This window comes from Thunnus maccoyii, chromosome 23, assembly GCF_910596095.1.
Source record: "Thunnus maccoyii chromosome 23, fThuMac1.1, whole genome shotgun sequence".
NCBI lineage: Eukaryota > Metazoa > Chordata > Actinopteri > Scombriformes > Scombridae > Thunnus > Thunnus maccoyii.
In genome coordinates this window covers 21,596,926-21,614,771 of record NC_056555.1, presented here as the reverse complement: position 1 = coordinate 21,614,771, position 17,846 = coordinate 21,596,926, and the positions used below count along the sequence as shown (strand labels likewise).

At 39.9% G+C, this 17,846-nt stretch overlaps 1 protein-coding gene across 3 annotated transcripts in view; it reads right to left on the bottom strand.

The window, feature by feature from the left end:
- The window catches only part of LOC121891148 (plexin-B2-like), a 211,650-nt gene that overhangs the window by 57,985 nt on the left and 135,819 nt on the right, over positions 1–17,846 (bottom strand). For all 3 annotated transcript variants that reach the window (XM_042403917.1, XM_042403916.1, XM_042403918.1), the window contains 5 exons: positions 4,527–5,041; positions 3,268–3,594; positions 2,814–2,952; positions 1,417–1,559; positions 1,114–1,293 (listed from right to left, as the gene is read on the bottom strand). In XM_042403917.1, coding sequence (XP_042259851.1) covers positions 1,114–1,293; positions 1,417–1,559; positions 2,814–2,952; positions 3,268–3,594; positions 4,527–5,039 — 1,302 coding nt within the window. In that variant the 5' untranslated portion in view covers positions 5,040–5,041. The remainder of the gene's footprint in view (positions 1–1,113; positions 1,294–1,416; positions 1,560–2,813; positions 2,953–3,267; positions 3,595–4,526; positions 5,042–17,846) is intronic.

Below are 17,846 nucleotides of genomic sequence, written 5' to 3'. Positions count from 1 at the left end.
AGGTATGTTCACATACACTATATAACAAGACAAACTGGTAGTTAGACTGGTAGACTGAGGTTCATTAAGACAATCTGAACACCTGATTTGTTTCAGTGCAGTCTACAGAAAGAATAACAAGTTAGCTAGAGAGCTAACTAGCCGGTGAGCTAATGAGCTGCTCAGTACTTTTCACCTGATATGTGTCATTCATGATGTCAGTAAAATGAAATTATATCCGACACTGCAACTTCACTGATATAAAGCAGGTCATGGTTGAGTTACAGGCAAGAATTGTCTTTTAATGTGGTTGGAAGCTGTGAGCTTGATGCGGTCGGGGACCTTTTGACGATTGACAGCAAACAAGACGATGTCCAACTGTCTTTATAAAGCTCTGACATTGAAAATGTCATGTCTTTATAATAATTACTGAAATTAAATATCTATAACAGAACCTTTTCTGTTTCATTATGTAATTCTTTTCAGTGACCCAGATACTGTTATGCAAAATGACTCAAATTTAATTGGTCTTTTTGCCCAAAATGTAATTTAATGTTCAACTTTGTGTAAAAAAAAAAAGAAGACTTAATGAACCTAGATTTTGAGCTCCATCTGAAATCTCTGGTTTAGTCATGCTTTTTCCAACTAAGAGTACAAAAAAAAAGACCTTCACTTAAGTGTAAAGCCTTGGAAAAAATCACTATCTGACCACCGTAACACCTTTTCACATGCCTCAACAAATCCTGTCAACAGCTCAAACTTCTCCAGAGTTATAAAGCAAGACCTCTAACAAGAACTTAATCAGAAGTTTCTCTCCATTTACTCTTTTAAGATTGAATTTAAAATGTTTACTTTTGACATACAAAGCATTACAGTGTCCTTTTTATTTCAAGGATATGTTGTTCTGACTTAGCACACTATTAGCAAAGGACATTCATCATTCACATCCCTTGAGGCCTCAAGGTGATGAAATTGAAAAAAAAACCTCTGACTGGACATAAAGACTTTTTCTATCTATTGCAGATAAACATAAAAGGTAAAAAAAGGTGTCAAAAGACGAAGAAGTAAACAAGTTAAGAAAGAAAACAGGATTTGCGGCTAAAAACACTGACTGAATGAAGAGTCGGTCTTTACCTCTCCGGTGGCGGTGCCCAGGAACGCCACGGTGTGTCCCATTTCTACAGCCACAGCGATGGCAGTCAGGTGAGCAGGGCGGACCAACCGGGCCTCAGTGGTTAAGGCGAACTCGGCTTTGCTGGCCAACGGGGAGGGCAGAAACTCGGCTCCACACTTGTACTGCTGGGCCAGGTCCTTCTGATGGAGCATCACAAGTAAAACATTCATATTAATATAAAATATTGACTCGTTGTCAATATTTGTCTCTCTCCTGTTTTAATCTCTTGTCCCTCTATCAAACACACAAACAGACTTTCTCACCTGACTGCTGATGCACAGGTCGTCAGTCTTGGAGGAGTAAGGCAAGTAGACAGCAGCCTTCCCATTAATGATGCCGCTGTTGTTGTAGCACGCTCCTATTATCTCCAACAGCCTCTTGTTTATAGAGCGCAGAGGGTACATGCCTACAAACAGGAACGAAAATACTGTTTGTACCTGCCTACAGTTTCATTTGATCCACTTTGCACACATAAATGTGATGAAAGATACACCTGAGTCTGTGTTTTCTAGCAATCCAAACAATGAAATATCAAAAATCACAATCCAATTATTATGAAGAGCTTAGACTGTAAAATCCTTTTTATGTATTACAAGAAAATGTGACACAAATTTATGACCACTGACTTTTTGCCATTTAAGTTGTTTGTATTTCTGCAGCGCCATCTACAGGTGCTTTTCTACAGGACCACTCAGGATAGATTTGTCCATGTGTTGTCTAAATTTGGTTACAAGAATTGCAGCAAATTTATGTCAAATTGGCCAAACATATAAGAATTCAGAAGCCAATTACAGCACAATAACTGTTTTATACAAATGTGTTAATTACCACATTTGGTAAGGGTGGTGAAATACAGATATTGAGCCATTTTTGTTTACTTTTTCCAAATTTTCTCCAACTTTTTTGATTTTTTTTTTTCAAAACAAAAGGGGATGTGGTTTATCGTTTAATATGCTATTTTCTCAATTAATCGTTTAGTCCTTTGGTCTATAAAATGTCAGAAATGGTGAAAAACATCACTTTATTTCCCAAAGCCCAAGATGACGTCCCCAAAGACTAAAGAAACAAGAAAATATTCATATGTGAGAAGCTGGAACCAGAGAATTTTAGCATTTTTTCTTTAAAAAAGGAGACTAAAAAACGATTAATCAATTATTAAAATAGTTGGTGGTTACTTTTTTGTCAATTTATTAATAGACTAATCGTTACAGCACTAATATAGTTTAAAAAAAAAAAGACTACTTCAGTTCAGGTGGTTTGAGCTAAAAGGTAAAAGGTGTTTTATAAACGGCCACATTGCGATGGTGGTGGATCTAAATCTGCATCAAGAACTAATACGAGAATAATCAATTCATTTTCAAATCACTATTCTTATATTTTACAATTGTGAACCAATGCAAAGATTCCAAACATTGATTCTTGTATTTGGTGAATACTTTGTACACCATCGCCCAAAGACTAATGTTAGCCAAGTGGAGACCAGCACTAAAAAACAAACAGTAAGAGACAAACTTAAAGACTCCAACCTCTAAAAATAAATCGTTTTTTCCTTGATCCATGGACATAACTTTCTGCAAATTTTCATCGAAAAGTTTTGCCAAGTTTTGGAGACATTTTGCCAACTAACAAACCTCAGCCAACCTTAAATATCAACACCTACACATGGCTGAATGGGATGGATCTTCATCAGAAGTGAAGGTGACAAACAGCACTTTGTCCGAGGTGGAAACTGGTCCATACTGGCCTGATTTGGTCATACTCTGGGCCAAAACCTCCCCCGGTGTTCCTACATAGGCAGCCTTGAAGGAAAGAAGTAAGAGGTAAAAAAGCTGAAGGTCAGATATTCACTTAAAATATGTATTTAGTTGATGCATCAGAGGTACAGGGAGACTGGGGACCCAATAAATTGAGGCTATTTCAAGTTCAACAGCACGTTAAATCCAATTTATAAAGTTTCTCACAGGTCAAGACCAAAGCATTCTCAAAAAAGGCTCCAATTTAAGACAAACTCATCCAAACGTGAAATGTCCAAATGTGTTTTTCCAAGTCGTTGCTGCCCTTTTAATAAAAATGCTGACAGCTGATGCCGCCGCTGCAGAGTGCATCATCATTACCTGAGCTTTGTTATACTTGTTCGTAGCGCTACAGTTGAGCTGCAGCTCGGCGTAGGAGTAATAGCCCTGGTCGTTCTCGCACATCCTGGAGATGAAGGTGAAGTTCTTGTTGTCCTGGAAGCCGAGCGTCCGCGAGAACAGGAAGTAGACGAAGTTGCTGTCTTTGAAGGCGAAGCGGAAGTCGTGGAGGTATCGCAGGACGAAAGGGTTGGCCTGAACAGCCGAGGCCTCGATGATGCTGTCGAAATAGACCCACTCGCGATAATCCTGGAGGATGCGGGTGGAGATCAGCTTGGTGCTGTCATGGCTGCCGTAACCTTTACCAACCTAAAACGAAAGAGACAACAAGCTCAAATAATGCAATGAGAGTGGAAATGATCTTGTTTTTATTTTGGGGACATTATGGGGGTGTCGAGTTTGAGTCATTGAGTGGCATTATGGGAAGTGTAGGAACCTTTTGGGAGCTTGACACATACTAGGGACTAAAAGTCTGACACTGAAAAGTCCCCTAACTTTATGAAAGTGCAATATTAGATGACTGAAGTACTTTTTAAATTATTTAATGAAGAGATTTTTCTTGCATATTCTTGTATTTTGGGTAAAAATATTTCCTATGAACGGAGAGACAGATGAGAAGATAGATGCCAATTTTCCCCCTAAAAAAGTGCCTAATGTAAAAGGGCCTTTGGGTAGTTATTTCTCAAAATAACATAAACTCCACATTAAACAACGGGTCATCTTTCTGGGGGCCTGTTGGAGGCCCCTCAAGGACCACATCTGGTTCCTAAACCCCACTTTGGGAACAACCGCCGTATCTCCTTCCTCTGCATCCGCAGAGAACATTGCTGTAGCGGGATAAACCTTTATGCATTCACACAATATTTTCTAATGAGTTTAAGATCATTATTTTCTGATAAGACGCCCTGAACATTTTTATAATAAACCATCACAAACGAAGCTTCCTGCATGTTTCTAAGGAAATTGATAACTCAGGGGAAAACATCATAAAACATCTTGTAAAGTCCGATTCACTGTTACTGTGCGAAGAAAAATATTTCATGATAACTAACAAGAGAGCTCATTTCCCATATGGTGGCCATTTTAATTATTTTGTTCTCAGCAAATTGCAGTTTTATTGTGTTAGTTCCCACAATAGCACAGATGGTGATCATTTATTTTCATTTTTTAATTTACCTCAGGAAATAATGCGAGGCAATCTTGACTGTGTGTCTGAATTTGTGTTTTTTTTTTTCCCTCACCAGGAACACGGTGAAGTTGGTTTTCTCCTTCATGTAGTATGACATCACTCCCACCACTGAGACGCTCTCCTCGGCGCTCGCCACGTACGACTTCTCTCCTTTGGTGTCGCTGAAGTACAGCAGCTGGTCCACGTTGCTCAGGTTCCTCAGTGAGCAGATGCCTCTGAAGATGCTGCCGCAAACCACCAGCATGTCTTTCTCCTTGTAGACCAGGAGCAGCTTGTTGTGATTGTCGGTGTCCGTGGCCTCCTCGCAGGCGTCAGTGACAGGCGGGGTGCAAAGCCGGTTGTCCCGTTTGGGGCCCGTCTCGGTGCGAGACTCCACATCCAGGTCAGGGTTCAACTGGTAGAGGGCGTTGACGGCGCCGACGTACAGCCGGCCCGTATGAGGATCCGCCACCACGTTATTGATCAGACTGTCAGAGAGGAACTCTGTGCTTTCACTGTGGGAAGGGCTGAGGTAAACCGTTGCCAAGGCGACCAGGAAGTGCCACGCCCACCGCCGCTCCATCATGTCTGGTGGAAGAAGACAACAAAAGAAAGAAAGGGGGCAAACAATTTATTTACTATATTATTTAAGTTTAAACAGCGAATAGCCACATGTAAGGCTGCAATTAACTATTATTTTTATTTTTGATTAATTGCTGATTATTCTTTAGAATCTATAAAATCTCAGAACATTTGCTGACCCTTTACAGTTGCTCTTTTTGTCAAATCAACCCTCAAAACCCATAAAAACCAAAAACTGTATTTATAATAGCACCTGATAGCTATAAAGTATTTGCTGATACCAATATTTGTGACCAGATATATGAGCTGATATTCAAACAAGTTCAAACAGAGTTCTTTTGATGATGCACACGAGCGAGGATGTTCTCGAGATACCAAAAAAATGGGGACCCAGTCTTAAAAAACACTGCTCCATAGTGCTACTTGTGGTGAAAAACTCCACAGGGTACCTTTAAGGGTTTAAAGTAGTTTGGGGCTTCATTTACACCTGATACATTATCTAGATAATTATATCCTATCTTTGCAATTATTAAAATGCGTTCTCGTTTTCTCAGCTGTGCCTGCATTGTGATTGGATCTCAATATGCTAACTAGCTGGGAGGAGCTGGCAGACTCGTCAACAAACATTGTGTCGTGTTCCAGGACAAGAAAACTGCAGCCACGAACCGACGTCGTTCGTTTCTACATCACTTTTTGCGAGGGTAGACTTCCAGCTACTAATGGTAGTTTTTGCAGGATTTGCTTAAGCAGGCAGGAAGAGGTGGAGCTACATGACCTTTCAACTTACAACAGGCTGAGATCTGATCACAAGGCGAGCATCTCCTGCTGATTCGATTGATTAGACACCGCACAGAGCTCACAGAGACGAAGGCTCCTGTCCGTCCAGGTCCAGCGACTCTGGCCATGACTTTCTTTATTAACATTAGCCGTCAGTCCACTGAAGCGTGGCAGCTTACGGGTGTGTAGTTGTAACATTCACACATCATGTTCTTCATCACCATCAGCTTCAGCTCTGCTGCTGTTTGTTAGTAGTGATGTGTAGAAGGTGTGTAGTGCAACGGTTGGTGCTACTGGCCTGTTAGAGCCCAGAATAATTGTTTTTATGTTAAATTTATGTGCCTTTTAAAAATGAATTTAACTGTCAACACCCAGCAGATAACACTCACTACACTATTCTCTCACTCCAGAAATCTATTGATGAATTTCACCAGGAAAACTTCATGAATTTTCAGAACATGAATGTGTGTGCAGAATCTAAGAGACACTGAGCTGCATTTAAAGTGATTTCCAATCTTAAACTTTAAAGAACCTGCTTCTGTTCACAGAGTTTAAACTGCAACATACGGACCAGTGTTCAGAGAATAAAATCCAGAGGCAATTAAACTATATTTAAGAACTTAAAGTCAGATTTCAGGAAACTTTATTGATGCCGTTTACAGTGATATTTTTACCTACGATAATTTGATACCAGCACTTCCCTACTTCTGAGTGCATTTACACCTGCATTTTTCCTTATCCAGATAACATATCCAGATTACGAGTTATTGGCAGGTGTAAATGGGGTATTTAATTCAAGTGTGTGTGGCGCTGAAAGCCAATGAAGTGATTTAAATACCGGAGCAACATGTTCGACTTTGCACGTACACTTGAGGACAATTTGAAAGGCCTTCCTCAATTTAAAATTCAATAACTGGACTAATTATTTCAGCGCTAAACGTCTTGAATTATCTACATTCTGTAAACTGTTTTTATGAACTTGTTTTCTGACAAAAAAAAACAGTCCCGACAATAAACCCTCTGAACCTGAATCCAGAGACAAAGACAGTCAGTACTTGTCCTCTATACAAAGCAGACTTTCAGCACTCTGACATTGCACTGTAGGGCTCAGCACCAACAGCAGCAGAAACTCAAGGAGAAACGAATGAACGCTAAGAGCAAAGAGACGGAGAATAATGAGGAGCTTCTCATTAAACCCAGAACATCCTTTACTGGAGAGAGAAACGAGGGAACAAGTGAGGAGGAGGAGGATAAGGAGGAGGAGGAGGAGGAGGAGGAGGAAGTGGAGGAGGTGGAGGTAACGGCCTCAAAGTGAGAGTTTTCTGAGGCAGATTAGATTAGCAAAGACAAAGGAAGTAAGTGTGTGTATGTGTGGGAAGAGAGAGACTGAGTGTAGCAATTAGTTGTCTGACATACTGAGTTTCTCCTTCCATTAGTCTGGATGGGTGTGTTTAATTATAGCTGTGGCCTGTGGCTGTAAAACAAGGCTCTAGTGTTCGGTAACATCACGCTCACTGTAATAACTGCACAAACATCCCTCTGCTCTAATCTTATGTTGTTTAATAGCGGTGCAACCATCAGGTTATTCTCAGCCGATCCAGATAAAACAGAAATATTCATACAAGTGTTTTTTATCACAGGAGCATCTAACTAACTATTTACATACATCCTCTAAAAGCTTTCATGATCAAGCATTTCACTGGTGAATCACTGCTTTTATAGCAGCTATCAGATAGTTCTGATTAGCGGTCAATTGACAGGGGAGGGGGGCTTCCCTTGTGTTTTCACTCTCACCAAATTGAATTTGCTTCAGTTCACTTCATTGCAAAAGGGATTTATTAGCATGAAAAGACTTATCTCTCTACCCCACCTGCTCGGCTAAATTACCTATCCACAGATATCAAGAGTCAGGTGGTCTTAATGGCTGCAGTGCAGAGTTTTAGAAAGTGGAACAGTGGAGGAAAAAAAACATGCACAGACATCTGAAAGCTTTTTTTTGTGTGTGTGTGTGTGGTGGTCTAAGTTTTGAAATCTGACATTGTGTGACACACAAAAGAAGGAATGTTTTTGGTTGAGTCGAGTCTATTTTTGGTCGACTGCCCACACAAATTGTGAGGAAATGTTGCAATAACAAAAAAAAAAAGATGACTTGTTGCTTAAAATGCCTTTCTTGCAAAACTATTTTTCCCCTCAAGTCTGCTGTGATGAGCTTTAATTCTTCTGACCTTTTTTTTCCCAGGCACACACAAAAGTTGAGACAAGTTTTTTTTGTTTTGTTTTGTTTGCTCTGCCCGTCAATAACCTCGCCGTCATCACATATTTGATCCGTCTGTGTGATCGTCTCTAAAAAAGGTCAAACGATGATGCATGGGCTGGCTGTACGAGCCTGTTAGTCAATCATAAAGTTGGTTGTTTTGATCTTCGTGTCTCCTTCGTGTCCTCGTTTCAAAGTGAGCAAGAGACGCTGAAGTGTGAGGAGGAAAAAGCTTTGGACGTCAAAATTAAAACAATGTTAATAAAAATGCTTCTTTATGGAGATATAATGTCGACATGGTGGTCAAAGACACTGTAATTGGACTGGTTTGCATTAGGGCTGCAACTAACAATCATTTTAATTACCTATTAATCAGCTGCTGATGAGGTTCTTGATAAATATTTTGTCAATAAAATGTCATAATTTCCCGGAGTTAAAGGGATGTCTTCCTATGTCTTGTTTTATCTGACCGACAGTTCAAAACTCAGTAGATATTTAGTTTACTATCATGTATAACCAGACCAGTTAAACATACTGGGCTGTGTAATGGGAAATTGCTGATCACCCAATAAACACACAAAGAGATGCATTGTTAGGTTATGAAATAATGTAATGTCAAATAGTACAATCAGAAGTATAATGCATCATAGTTCTGGAGACAAAGATACATACCGCCTAGCTAAAAGTCGGCACTTAACCAGTCCCTTAAATACTACTACAGAATTTAAAACATACGTTTACTAACCTTACAGGTCAGCAACCAACAAGTCAAAAGTTCAACTAACCTAGAAACAGTCTTTCTTCACGACCATATATGACAGTACATAAGCATGCACCAAGTAGCATCACTAAATAACATTACTACTCTATTAAATTAAGGACAAACTACACTATCCTCTAAAAGCTGATCAGATTTACACATAAACATCTACAAAACTATAGTTTATAGTTACAGTTAGTTTATATAACTAGCAATCAGATTGGTTGGTTGAACTTCTGGTTAGATATGTTACAGTTTATATATCGACAATTACAATATAAGTCAATTTAAGACTGTAGGAGATTCATAATATTTGGTATAAATTTGGTTTATCTTCCTGCGCTGTCATCTGGTGTCGCAGCGGCTCTAAAGCAGTGAAAAGGTTAAATCATACGGTGATCAATGAACCAGTTTCCTTCCGTCTTGAGCCCTTTGAAATGTTATTTTGAATGTAGTTATGCCGCCGGATGAGAGCGCGGCGGATCAACACCTCCATCGCGCCTCTTGACTCATAACCTGCCTCGCTTTCATGTTAACCCAGCCTCTGTTTACCTGTCATCTGGCCGCCCCTCTGATTAAATTTCATATTTCTCTTTCTCCTATAACTCTATAAAAAAAAAAAAAAAGGAATATTGATGACAGGTTTATTCACCTTCTCTGTCGCTCTCTCTCTCTCTGTCAGAGGGCCTGTTATGGATGTGTGCATCTGCCCCATCAAAGGAAAATCATCTCTGGTTTCCACACAGGATCTATCTCTCTGTTCTCCGCTAAGCCATCGTGCCCCCTTTTCTTTTTTTTCTTCTTCCTGCCTTATTTTCATTCTTTCATCCTCCTGCTTTGGTTCTTTAAGACCGACTGGTGTCAGCCCATGAATAAACTGGGTGCCAAAGGTGTAAAAAGGGGTGTGTGTCTGTTTGTGTTCTTCTATCTTTGAGAGCAACGGTTTGACTTTAAAGTCTTCGGGGTAGGTGAGGCTGAGGACTCTCATTTAAAGGACCAGTGTGTAGAATTTAGTGGCATCTAGCGGAGCAGACTTGGCAGAAATGGAATATAATACTCATAAATAGGTTTTAATTAGTGTATAATCACCTGAAAATAAGAATCCTTGTGTTTTTGATACCTTACGATGAGCCCTTTATATCTACAGAGGGAGTCTGTCATGTTGCGCCGCCATGTTTCTACAGTAGCCCAGAACGGACAAACGAAACACTGGCTCTAGAGATGACCTTTCGTGGCCACCGTAGGTCTCCCTACATGTTTGGAGCATGGATGTATAAAGAGAACTGGATACAGGAAGCAAATTTGACATAGCGGCCAAACTGTGTAATTACAACGTCACGTGATGCACACTGGCCCAAAAAGACTTTTTCCGATAGACTTACATTGTAAAAGAGACGTCTGTAAATCAGCGGATACATTTTTCTGAGCGTCACAATCTCCGCGAAATTACTTGTCTCACTATCAGAATTAAATCCGTTCGTTCCGATCACATTTCAAAAGCCTTAAAGAGCCACATGATTGAATTGTTTTATCCCCGTTCAAGTTAGCCAGACGGCTAAACCAGAAGTAGCCGACTCGGCCGGCGAAAGTCACTAGTGCGCATGCTCTATGGGTATGAGTACTTTCATACCAGGGAGTCGATTTTTTATTGCTTCATGCGCCGCTGAGCAACTCCGCCTCCGACTCTGTGTCCAGTTCTCTTTATACATCCATGGTTTGGAAGCGGAGGGTGAGGGGAGAGGGGTAATTCACTTAGTTGCAATCTGCAGCTTCACCACTAGATGTCACTAAATCCTTCACACTGGTCCTTTAAATGTATCATTACAGCCACAGCCAAAGTAGAGAACAGGAGGGGGGGGGATACAAACAAAAGGGGATAAAATGCAAATGTAATGGATAAAAGAGACTGAGCTAAACACACCAAGACACACACACGTACACAGGAGAGAGAGAGAGAACAGCAATCTGTGACTCATTAAAATCCTGAGTGCATACTTTGTAGAAGTCTTGAGCACTGACCCCTCTGCTAAAAAGTTTCTAGTGAAACTAAATCCAGGAATGTCTGCCGAGACTCCAGCCAGGGGAATAAAGCCTGGCTGATTTTCTCTCTCTGTCTAACCTCTTTAAGCTTTTCTATTTCTAACTTCTCTTTGTAATTCACATTGTTTCACTCTCTCTCTCTCTCTCTCCCTCTCTCTCTATCTTTGCTGGCGTGTCTCTCTCCCTTTCTCTGTCTGTCTTTATATCCTCACCCGCGGGAACGAGTTCAAACAAAACCGGTTTTCTGACACACAGGATCCTCGGGGACAAACGAGATCTGAAACTCCATCTACGGTTCTGTCTGTGTGCTCGTCTCTCTGACGGTCTGTTAACCCGCCTGTCCGCATTACCCGACTGTCCGCATTACCTGTCTGTCCACATATCAGTCTGGGTCGGATCCACCTGAATCCTTCAGGGCAGACACCAATATTTAACCAAAGGTAACATTTAAATACATGACAGGTCTGGTTTCTGTTCCAGTTGAGCTGTGAGCTGATTTGATAAAGACATGTGAGAAATTGCCTTTGTCATTGTGCAACATTCCTGGAAATGAACCAGCTTGTTAAAAGTCCCAGATACATAATTCCCAAGAGGAAAACGCAACATTTATTTACTTTCTAAATGATGCGATGTAACCAGAATCGCATGACTAGTGGGAAACTTTTAAGAAGAATAAGACTCAAAAAGTTGAGTGTTAAAGTTCACTCTTGATCTGGGAAAAAATAAGTTTGACAAAAAAACTTTAATTCTGACTAAAGATGAATTTATTAGCTTTTTTTCTGGAGCGTTCAGCTACATCTCGCTGTCTTCACAAGTGGATGGCAAAAAAATATAGAAATAAAAGAAGCAGTTTGGTTTAAAACTAATTCCCGACGCACCCAAACGTTGTCGTTTCCTTCCGCAAGAAGACATTGATCATAGAAGTTTTCTTGTGGTGAACACGGCTCATAAAATCCCTCCGCTGGCAGACATACAGACAAAAAAAGGTAAAAAAAAAAACAGGAAGAGCTTCGGATTGTGCACCAACATCCCTCTAAAGAAGGTAAAAACTAACATACAGTAAAACAACAGAGGGGCTGAATTGATAACGGTGTTTTCAACTTCCAATTTTGATTTTAAAAATTCAGATTTCACTTCCTGTTTTTTTTAATAACAACTTAGTATTTCACTTTGGTGGACAATCGTCTGAACATGGACTGAGATATCCTGACTTTTGTTCCATCATATGGTTCAAGTTCATAAAACTCTGGATCCATAACAAACTACAATAGTGTCTCTTTATTACATCCTGTCTGCCTTCCAAACAACACTGTTCAAACTCTGCCTCCGGGTTCAAACGCAGGACATCTGTTCTTCTCCAACGCTGAACAATTGATGACATTAGCAGAGTTATTTTTTCTGACTTAAAAAAGCCACAAAGCCACAAAAGACACTTTACAACTGTTAGAGTCAGTGTGACTGTTTAAATCTTTGGTGAAGTTAGTATCTGGACTTCAGGCCAGTAGGGGGCGATAACATGGTTATGGTGTCGGCTCTCACTGTTTTACAATATAAAGCACCTTTGACCTCTGAACTGTAAGATAAAGATGAATCTATTAAACTGGTTGGTGTTTGTCCAGTAAAGAACAAACTCAAACTACAACACTACAACTGTTTTTACAGGCTGAGTCTTAATTCAGCTTCAGTGTGTTGCAGGTGTTGATGAAACAAACAACTTCACTGATCACTAGAAAACTTCTGGCTGTATTTGAAATCCTGACAAACACTTAAATATTAAAGGGAAACAAACACTGGCGTCAACATGCGATGATGCACACAGTCAGTACTTCAGTAAACTTCATTTCTAAAGCGCCTTTCAAAAGCAGAAGGTGCTTTACAGACAATAAGATACCAGGGAGTGGTCCAACATAGAGAATACAACTAATATAAAAGAACAACATAAAAGCCTTTGAGTAGAAATGATAAAAGAAATATATAATATAATATAATATAATATAATATAATATAATATAGAGCTGCAGTGAACAGTCGATTAGTTGCCATCTATTAATATAATCACAAATCACTATTATGATCATTGATTTACTGACATTGTGGGTGTATGTGATGTGATGTGTGTAGCTTTGTATTTTGTATGGTGTCATCTGTGTGGGGATTTTTGTTTGTTTGTTTGTTTGTTTTTTTTTTGGGGGGGGGGGGGGGGGGGGGGTTGCTTTTTACTGTTTGTTGTGTTGTTGTATGTTTTTCGTCGGGGACTACAGATGCAAATTAGCTTCAAGCTAACTCTGGTGCATCTTTAATGTTTCAAACTGCACACTGTCCCATTCAATCAATCAATCAATCAATTGTTTTGAATCATTTTTTAAAGATAAAAATGACCAAATTCTCTGATTCCAGTTTCTCAAATGTAAATATTTTCTGGGTTCTTTCGTCTTCTATGACAGTAAACTGAATATTTTTGGGTTCTTGACTGTTTGTTGGGACAAAAAAAAGATATTTGAGGATGTCGTCTTGCGCTTTGGGAAACACTGATTCACATTTTTCACCATTTTCTGATATTTTATGGACCAAACAACCAATCAATTAATCGAGAAAATAACAGACAGATTAATCTATAATGAATATAATTGTGAGTTGCAGCCCTAATATAATGTGATATAATACAATATAAAAATGCCAGTCTATACAAGTGGGGTTTTTACAAGTTGTATAAGATTTTTAAATCTGACATGTCTCAGTGTAGTAAAAGTAATCAACAGAATCTTAAATTGAAACGTCGACGCGTCAGGATACGCTGCCGTCCAATTTTCCATGACAAAGACAATCAAGAAGTTCCAGAAATTCAGTGATTTCATCTCTTTTCCTGCCTGGATTGACTCATCTCATCTCAGCTTGATTCACTTTTTCTGTGTGTGTGTTGTGTGTGTGTGTGTGTGTGTGTGTGTGACGCAGCTGGTGTATCACTTAAATACGTCCTGTAACCAGTGAGTCAGGTCATGTAGACATTCGCTCTCAGCTGGGGAGGATGTCTGCACTGTTTATTGAAAGTCCAATAACATCTTTGTTTTTTTCCTCTCTGGTTTCCTCTTTATATTTTCATATTTGCTCGCTCCCAAACTTTGACACCAGCAGAGAGGGGTTTTTCCTTGTTTACGGCTGAAAACGTCTTATGTCGAGGCAGCCTCCTGATGCGGTCTCATTTACATTCATGCCCACTGACCGGGAGTCATTAGCCATTCATGACATCGAGGCCCGAGGAACATTGAAGCTGATTGGCTGGGCCTGGAGGGGATATGAGTGCTATGATTGGCAGAGCCCGGGGAAAATTGAATTCTTATTGGTGGTAATGAAGAGGCCTGAAGGAGAGCATGGCTGAGACAAAGTAAGCATAAAACTAAAAGACCGAGGAAGAGGATAGGACACACACACACACACACATAAATATCTTCTACCAGTCCCCAAACTCCCAGACATTACACACACTCCTCTGCAGAGACTCACAAACAGGACAGGACTGCACTTTAACATGTTTATAAGATGGTTTTCTGTCCAGGAAGACATTCTCGGTGTGTCGGGAAAAAGGAAAAGTCATATCACTAAAAAAAAAAAGATCTTTATCAGTCTGTCGATGCGTCTATAAAACGTCAGACAACAGTGGAAACGCCCAACAGCTTCTATACAATAAGAGTAGTAAAGTGAGTTACAACACGCAGGAACAGGCGTATAAATCACAGCCTGTATATAAAGACGGACGTAGCGAGGTGTGACATCACTCATCGGTTTGGATTGGAGCCCGGAGTTGCAGCTTTTGGTCGGCGCCAAATTTTCAGTTTGGACGTTCGCCCTCAGATTCCATTTTTATACAAAAACCGATGACCTCAGATGATATATCACAGGAAGCGTGTCTAGAATATCGGATGCTGTCGATGAGCCACGCTGTCTTTGGGGGGGGGGGGGGGGGGGGGGTACAAGTTCTCATAATGAGCAGTGACGTCTTAAAACCCAAAGATATCCTGTTTACACTGATATAAAACAGAGAAAAGGAGAAAATCGTCACAATTAAGGAGCTGGAAGGAGCACATATTGGGCGTTTCTGCTTATAAGATGACCTGAATGATTATTTAATTTAAACAAAAACATCACTTTTCTGTTAATTAGTAAAACTAAATCAACAACAGCTTATGGTTTCTTAAGATAAATACATGTCAGAGATTTCTATGAGCTTCTGGAAGACACATTTCAAACATTTTACACCTTTTAAATTGTATTTATAGTCTATTCTTTTAATTAACACTTTGAATTGCTCTTGTGTATGTACAGTAATGTGCTATGCTTTTAAAGCTGCTTGTAACTTGATTTAATTTCAAATGAAGAATCAAAATAAGTGTGGTACCTGGAGAGAGGAACCGTACTATACCTTTATAAGAGCTTTTACTCAGACCAGACAGCAGCAGACATAACAAAAACTAACCTGCATGAAGTTGGGAAGGAAATCCCCGACTGGCAGGAGAAAACAATGAACTGTGACCCCACCGGTGGCGCAGGACAAAAAAAAAAAAACGCTGTGAAGCATTTTAACACTTATAACATATATAACACCATGAGGGGGAAGACGAGTGACAGACCAGTAGGGGGATGAATGCAAATGAGCAGAATAAAAAATAACAAGTAAAGCTGAGCGTATTATAATACTAACCCTGTTCTGTATTAATCCAACAGTGGGCATTATTACACCATGACAAAATAGGAGCCTCTAATAACTTGACCTTTGAGAAGAGGATTAGTCTTGTGATAGAAGGTCGAAAGGGTCAGCGGTTATTAAACAGACTGAGTGCTTCACACACACACACACACACACACACACACACACACACACACACACACACACACACACACACACACACAAAAACGTCTCTATGGTACCATTTGGTAACGTCTCGGCAGGGCGGTGACACAGCCAGCAGAAACAAACAGTGTCGGGCAGAGTGAAGACACTGAGACTGGAGCAGACACAGAGGACTGACTGTGAGACCTTTTACATAATAAGTAGAAAATACAAGAAACAAGATTTACAAATGTCTCATTAACCAATGAACGCTGCTCATCAATCCTGACACGGATATTATCGGAGAGAAGCTGCCGAAAGCTTTGATTTTACCGCCAAAAAATGCAATTATAGTGCAACCATTCAGCCTTTTCTTTTACTTCTATGGAAGTTGAAAAGGCTCTAAAACAAGGAGCATAGTCTCTATTCTCCTCTATTGAAAAAGCTCTGATTCATTGTTCTCCAAACTAGCAGTGTTGCTAGCAGGACAGCAGTGAAATATCTAGAAATTTATGTTTTCCTGGTGAATCTGACTCACTTTAATTATCTCCTTACAGCTGTTTATTGGCGCCACAAACAGGTCAAATTTCCACTTTTTTCCCAACACTTGGCTGGATCCCTCTTACTCTGATTAATTCTTGTGAGTTCTTGCTTTTTCTTTGTGAGGAAGTTGTACCAGTTATGTAATGTTGAATGTGACTGCTGTTTACTGGACTCCAGATCCTGATCGATTTTTAAAGCCATAAACTGAAGATGAAAAGATTCAAACGAGCAGAGACGAATTTGAAAAAAGGCTTTGTGATGATGCGTTCAAAGGCACTGAGAAAGATTTCTTTCATATATATATAAAAAAAAAACATTTATCCAAAATTTTCTTTTAGTTTGTCTTTGGATCAAGATGAATGGCAATTGAATGATTCTTGATGTGTCCTTGAATGCACCACAACAATATGTTTGACAAAAAAAAAAACCAAGGAAATGTTCCCTCTCGAGCAAGTTTCACTGCAAATTTATTTTCACAGCACGCTGATATGAACTGAAAGTCCGCTGAACTGCCTGGAAGGAAGGAAATCAATCTCCTTAAATAAATATGACTTTACCTCAATGCATCGAAAAAAGTTTTCTGCTAAGCTAAAAGACAAGGAAGAGATGAAGAGAGACAAAGAGAGAGAGAGAGAGAGAGAAAAGATCCTATTTCATGGCGGTAAACTCACGCACAGATTAATTCTGTGTTATGCAAATGTAATTTAGCGGCTGTGTCCTCTGCGTTGGGGAGTGAGCGATTAACAACCACTTTCTATCCCAGAACACCTCCCATTAACCTGGCAATGACACACGCTGATGAGACCGCGTGTGTGTCTTTGAGTGCATATTTCTGTGCATACCAATCGATCCATCTCCTGCTTTAATTATCTCTCACAGCTAAGCAGCGTTTCCAGCAACTTTACAAATCAACACTTCTTTTTGCTTCCCCCCCCCTCCCCCCGTCAGACGTCCGATTAAAAGGATGCTCCTCTGTGTCGTCGTCGTACGGTGCCGAGGACTCGATCGGTGCACCTTGTCTTCCCCTCTGTTCGCTGCATTGGGCTCACATGGGAATAACTGCCAGAGATTCCTGACAAGCTCGCAGCAACTCATTTTTAAGTCTTTAAGATGTCATGATTGAAGTTTTCCCGCAGACTTTTACCGGATCCTGATCTGGAGTCTGCTTTTAAAGCCAAACTGAACATGAAAAGATCAACTGCAGATCAAAAATCTGGCAGGTGTTCTGTCGCAGTATTTAAAGATCAAAAAATTTTTTTATGTTGGTTTGATGTGAAATGAAACAATTTCCCAGTGAGATGACTCCCACTGTTTAGGGGAATAGAAAAAAAAAAAAAAAAAGGCCTCAGAAACAAATAAACTTTTATGATGTGTTACCTGTAAGCAGGACGAGCTCCATATTGTTCAAAGAGGCATGAACATATTTTATACATGTTGTAATATTCTGGAAATCACATTTAAAAACAGTGGTCGTCTTATATTCAAGGACGTGCTCATAACATCTGATATTCCTTTTGCACAGAGAGATTACCGCTGTAACACCGACTCCTATAGAGAGTGGTGCATTATGGGTTGTTTGTAGCCATGATGTTGCTAGGCTAGCGAGTTTCTT